The sequence below is a fragment of the Oncorhynchus mykiss genome, chromosome 1 (genome assembly GCF_013265735.2).
Source record: "Oncorhynchus mykiss isolate Arlee chromosome 1, USDA_OmykA_1.1, whole genome shotgun sequence".
In the NCBI taxonomy this organism is placed as follows: domain Eukaryota; kingdom Metazoa; phylum Chordata; class Actinopteri; order Salmoniformes; family Salmonidae; genus Oncorhynchus; species Oncorhynchus mykiss.
In genome coordinates, this window is record NC_048565.1 from 86,589,629 (window position 1) to 86,595,919 (window position 6,291).

At 43.1% G+C, this 6,291-nt stretch overlaps 1 protein-coding gene across 5 annotated transcripts in view; it reads left to right on the forward strand.

Annotated features, from left to right (window-relative positions):
- The window catches only part of LOC118966035 (butyrophilin subfamily 2 member A2-like), a 32,591-nt gene extending 26,648 nt beyond the window's left edge, over positions 1 to 5,943 (forward strand). For 4 of the 5 annotated variants that reach the window (XM_036987899.1, XM_036987880.1, XM_036987900.1 and 1 more), the window contains 3 exons: positions 2,780 to 2,800; positions 4,171 to 4,197; positions 4,715 to 5,943. In XM_036987899.1, coding sequence (XP_036843794.1) covers positions 2,780 to 2,800; positions 4,171 to 4,197; positions 4,715 to 5,244 — 578 coding nt within the window. In that variant the 3' untranslated portion in view covers positions 5,245 to 5,943. The remainder of the gene's footprint in view (positions 1 to 2,779; positions 2,801 to 4,170; positions 4,198 to 4,714) is intronic. The other variant, XM_036987903.1, reaches the window with a different exon arrangement.
- Positions 5,944 to 6,291: the final 348 nt, after the last annotated feature.

A 6,291-nucleotide genomic window follows, 5' to 3' on the forward strand; every position in this document is an offset into this window, starting at 1 on the left:
ATCCACAGATGACACAATCTCTATTGCACTCTACACTACCCTTTCCCACCTGGACAAAAGGAACACCTACGTGAGAATGCTGTTCATTGACTACAGCTCAACATTCAACACCATGGTGCCCTCCAAGTTTATCACTAAGCTAAGGACCCTGGGACTGAACACCTCCCTCTGCAACTGGATCCTGGACTTGCTGACGGGTCGCCCCAAGGTGGTGAGGGTAGACAACAATACATCCGCCATGCTGACCTTCAACATGGGGGCCCCTCAGGGGTGCGTACTTAGTCCTCTCGGGTACTCCCTGTTCACCCATGACTGCATGGCCACTTAGAACTCCAACACCATCATTAAGTTTGCAGACGGTGGTATGCCTGATCACTGAAAACAATGAGACAGCCTTGGGGAGGAGGTCAGATACCTGGCAGTGTGATGACAGGACAACAACCTCTCCCTCAATGTCAGTAAGACAAAGGAGCTGAGCCAAGATTTGATTTGGGTTGCCCCATGGTGAATTTCTCCAAAAGGTACAGCCTGTCTTTGCTGTTCTCGGTCCGGTCTTCGATAGCATGTTCAAAGCCATGCACACAGAACCTGTAGTCTAGTGGGTCACCCTTAAACACTGGTACAAAGATATGTAGTCTAGTGGGTCACCCTTAAACACGGGTACAAAGAACCTGTAGTGTGGTGGGTCACCCAGTGGGACACTAAGAGGTGGTAATTAGGACAAACTTTGTTGCCTTGTGAGTTGACCTATGATGGACAGTGCTGTATGTGGTGGTAGTTATAACATAGTACTTTGACCCTGGCCATGTGCAGTATAAACAGAGCTGTATGTGGTGGTAGTCCTTAGTTATAATATAGTACTTTGACCCTGGCCCTGTGCAGTATGAACAGAGCTGTATGTGGTGGTAGTTATAACATAGTACTTTGACCCTGGCCCTGTGCAGTATAAACAGAGCTGTATGTGGTGGTAGTTATAACATAGTACTTTGACCCTGGCCATGTGCAGTATGAACAGAGCTGTATGTGGTGGTAGTCCTTAGTTATAATATAGTACTTTGACCCTGGCCATGTGCAGTATAAACAGAGCTGTATGTGGTGGTAGTTATAACATAGTACTTTGACCCTGGCCATGTGCAGTATGAACAGAGCTGTATGTGGTGGTAGTCCTTAGTTATAATATAGTACTTTGACCCTGGCCCTGTGCAGTATGAACAGTGCTGTATGTGGTGGTAGTTATAACATAGTACTTTGACCCTGGCCCTGTGCAGTATAAACAGAGCTGTATGTGGGGGTAGTTATAACATAGTACTTTGACCCTGGCCCTGTGCAGTATGAACAGAGCTGTATGTGGGGGTAGTTATAACATAGTATATTGACCCTGGCCCTGTGCAGTATGAACAGACGTGGTGAACAATGGGGATCCCAGGTCAGCCATGATGTGTGACTGTGTGGTATGGAGACCTGTGACAACCTGAGTGGTGGTGGGCACCAATTTGCTTTGAGTAACCTTCCCCATGGTATCTTCAGGCCTTCCCATTGCATTCAGGTATCGTTCATTAAATCATCTGATATGTTTCCCCATTCCTTGAGTGGCTTCCTACTCATGGAATACATTCATCTTAGCCACCGCTAACACTCACAGGGAACACTCATTTACAGTTGAGGAGCGCCACTAGTTCTACCTCCGGTCCGATGAAATGTTCGCCTCTTTACCTCCGGTCTGATGAGGGATGACGTTCATAAACCTTTCGTCAGCGGTCCATTCAGCAACGTTTTTTTGTCAAATATAACGGCAATTCGTAATCCAGTCATGTGATGTCGCCATCAGACGCGCTTCCAAAGTAACTACAAAACAGGGAATCCAACGCTTCTATAGTGTAACAACAGAAATGTATTTGCCAGACAAAGGCCCCACAGGTAATTTCATAGGCTAGAAAACAAAAGAGTATATAGTAGAAGGTTTCTTAGTTCATGTAATAGTGATTAAAAAACTGTATTGTAACGCCTTACCTGAGTCCTAGCTAACCCATAATGCCAATGTTCTCAATTTGAATTATACACACGAGTGCCCTTTACTCACTTACTGGTTCCAAAACGAAACCCCTCTTTTGAAAAGGTTCTTCAAAGCACCCCTTAAGTCTACAAAGGTTCAAAATGAACTGACGGGCCTCCCAAGTGGCGCAGTGATCTAAGGCACTGCATCAGGCTAGCTGTGCCGCTAGAGATTCTGGGTTTGAGTCCAGGCACTGTCGCAGCTGGCCGCGACCGGGAGACCAATGGGGCCCAGCATCGTCCGGGTAGGGGAGGGTTTGGCCGGCAGGGATGTCCTTGAACCAGCGACTCCTGTGGCGGGCCGGGCGCAGTGCACGCTGACACCGTCGCTAGCTCTACGGTGGTTCCTCCGACACATTGGTTCGGCTGGCTTCCGGGTTAAGTGGGCATTGTGTCAGGAAGCAGTGTGATTTGGTTGGGTTGTGTTTCGGAAGAAATTGAAAAAATGACTCTCCCGAGTCCGTACGGGAGTTGCAGCGAGGAGACTAGACTGTAACTATCAACTGGGGAGAAAAAGGGGTAAAATACACAAAATAAAATACGACCTGATGGCAGAGTATAGGTTCTTAAATTAACCGTAAGGTTTTTTTTTTAAATTTTTTTAACCTTATATTATCCTAAAAGATCATACAGGAACAATATTTTTAGAGTGTAGACTAGAGAGGTAGCTAACACATGTTGATTCCCCCTCGTGTCTAATTGACTATATGTATGTGTTTATCTGTAGAAATCCTGACTTCTCAGCTGGGTAAGTATTAAGGCTTTGTTACCTACTGTATATGATGGCTTATAAATGTTAGCTTTGTCAATGGAGTTGAGTGGTGATGAGTGTGTGTGGACTGTACCTCCGACTATCAGTCGATACTTGTAAATTCTTAAACTCTTACCGTGAACCTGTTTGTCCTGTGTAATTGTGTTGCCTTTCTTTGTTTGCTGAAATCTGTAGTTCATTAAAGTAGCATTTTAGGGGACCTCTGCCAAAGGAGTTGTTGTGTGAAGGAGCAGCCCATCATTGCACGGCTGATTTAAAAAAAAAAAAAAAACATTTGGCAGTGAACACCTAGACTAAAATGTTTAATAAAGAACTATGAATTAAACAATGTTTTTCCAAGGACTGCCCCTTTGAAGTAACATTGCAGTGAAGTAAAATAAATGGATGTAGTGATACTTTCTACCACCAGAGGGAGGCAAATACAAGTTTATTTTACTGAGGATGTTGACATGGTCCTAGTAAGGTCTGGATGGTCTTCTGACTTATAAAACGGTGGGAAATCAAACAAAGAAGTCATGTAAACATAAACAAAGAAGTCATGTAAACATAAACAAAGACGTCATGTAAACATAAACAAAGAAGTCATGTAAACATAAACATATTTTTTAGTTATTCAGTCTAAGGCACTGCATCTCAGTGCTAGAGGCGTCACTACATGGTTTGATCCCGGGCTGTATCCCAACTGGCTGTGATCGGGAGTCCCATAGGGCGGCGCACAGTTGGCCCAGCGTCGTCCGGGTTAGGGGAGGTTTTGGCCGGGGTAGGTCCTCATTGTAAAGTAAGAATTTGTTTCTTAACTGAATTGCATAGTTAAATAGAAGTTAAATAAAACAAATATTAGTTAATTATTGATGTTACTGAACTGCTGTATTTGAAGTACAACTCCCTTCTGCGCAGTTTCAATGATGTTGCTACGGCAACTCAAGCTGTTTCTACCATCCCTGACTATCCCATCAAACTATCAATCAGTTTCTTTTTCACTTTTTCACTTCTTCAGTCACATTCCTGTAGCCAAAAAAAACACATTTAGCTTCCTATCACATATTGAAAAGAAAAAGGTTTATGAATGAATTTATGGAGGGTTACTGTCAAAATGATTTATTATATATACTGTGCGTATACTGTATAACAAATGGGCTCTTGGTCTCCCCACCTTCCTGGCACTGTATGGGGTGTCAGATATGCCAGTGTTTCTCCCCATATGTTCACTAAGATTCAAATTATTATAGGTCTTCATAGTTTGAGGTCTGGGTTAAACAACACAAATGTGCACTTACAGTTGTTTGTGATATCCATCAGTATGTTGCTCATTTTCATAACCAACAGTCTCTTACTCTATATTTCAGATTTTGAAACCATCAGAAGACATGCAGGTGTGTTTTATACTCTGTGACATCCACAAATTAATACATACCATATGAAACGTAACATAATATACCAAATAGAGTGTCTAGGATTTACTTACAGAATAATAGTAGTGATGTCATTGTGTTTACCATAGTGTATTATACCACTGATGATGATGTCATTATGTCATCGTGTTTATCATAGTGTATTATACCACTGATGTTGATGTCATGATGTCATTGTGTTTACCATAGTGTATTATATCACTGATGATGATGTCATTGTGTTTACCATAGTGTTTTATACCACTGATGTTGATGTCATCGTGTTTACCATAGTGTTTTAAACCAGTGATGTCACGATTTCATTGTGTTTACCATAGTGTATTATACCACTGATGTTGATGTCATGATGTCATTGTGTTTACCATAGTGTATTATACCACTGATGATGATGTCATTATGTCATCGTGTTTAGCATAGTATATTATACCACTGGTGTTGATGTCATTGTGTTTACCATAGTGTATGTTTCTCTCCACAGTGGATGTGACTCTAGACCCTGATACTGCACATTGTAAACTTATCCTGTCTGATGACGGGAAACAAGTGAGACATGGAGAACTAGATCAGGTTCTCTCTGACAACGGGAAGAGGTTTACAAATTGGTCCTGTGTCCTGGGAAATGTGGGCTTCTCAGGGAAGTTCTACTATGAGGTGAAGGTGGAGGGGAAGACTGAGTGGACTTTGGGGGTGGTCATACAGTCCATCAATAGGAATGAGAGTTTTATACCAATGCCTAATAATGGATACTGGACTGTGGAGCTGAAGGATGGAGAGTGCACAGCTAATGCAGATTCCCCTCTCACCCTCTTACTGAGAGAGAAGCCCCTGAAAGTGGGGGTGTTTGTGGATTATGAGAAGGGACAGGTCTCCTTCTACAATGTGGAGGACAGGTCTCATATCTACTCTTTCACTGGCTGTACCTTCACTGAGAAACTCCATCCATTCTTCAACCCTGGTGGTTCAGATAGTATTCCACTGGTCGTCTGTCCTGTGGATGCCACTGACTGACTGTTTTAAATCAAACAAGGTGCAATTGTTATTTGTGAAATGCTTGTTACTCTGCTAATGTGCAGTAAATATACTGTATATAATTTTTAAAAAAGTGCTGAACAAGTAGTTATATTGACAACGTCCGTCCTAGCTCGCTCATTTATGTCTTAATCGAAATTATGGATTGTCTCTTATCCGCTCCTCGTTCCCTTATGCCATAGTTTGTACATCTCAATTGTCAGTAGAAACCACATTTGTTTAAACAAGTCAGCCATATGAGCTATATTTTTTAAGAAGGCAGTAAATGAGGCTGATTTTTTTTTGTACCTTTTATTTAACTAGGCAAGTCAGTTAAGAACTCATTCTTATTTCCAATGACAGCCTAGGAACAGTGGGTTAACTGCCTGTTCAGGGGCAGACCGACAGATTTGTACCTTGTCAGCTCAGGGGTTTGAACTTGCAACCTTTCGGTTACTAGTCCAACGCTCTCACCACTAGGCTACCCCGTTTCACTGCCAGACATGGCTCCGCTGATAGCCAGGTGTAAGGTGTTGGGACTGCTGATGGGACTCTGCTGATGGGACTCTGTTGATGGGACTCTGCTGTTGGGACTCTGCTGTTGGGACTCTGCTGTTGGGACTCTGCTGTTGGGACTCTGCTGTTGGGACTCTGCTGATGGGACTCTGCTGTTGGGACTCTGCTGATGGGACTCTGCTGTTGGGACTCTGCTGTTGGGACTCTGCTGTTGGGACTCTGCTGTTGGGACTCTGCTGTTGGGACTCTGCTGTTGGGACTCTGCTGATGGGACTCTGCTGATGGGACTCTGCTGTTGGGACTCTGCTTTTGGGACAGCTTAATGTAGGTCCTGATAGTTTGTGGGCACCGTTTGTAACCGTTACCGTGCAATGAATGTATTGTTTAGTGTTGTGTTGTGTAGTGGCGTTGCTGGAATGCACAAGATTTACATGCTAAAATTGCAACTGGTTGTGTAACCTTTCTGCTGTGTGCTCCTACATTTAGGTAACAATGTAGCAACAGCACAAAATAAATGTGTTTTATATATTG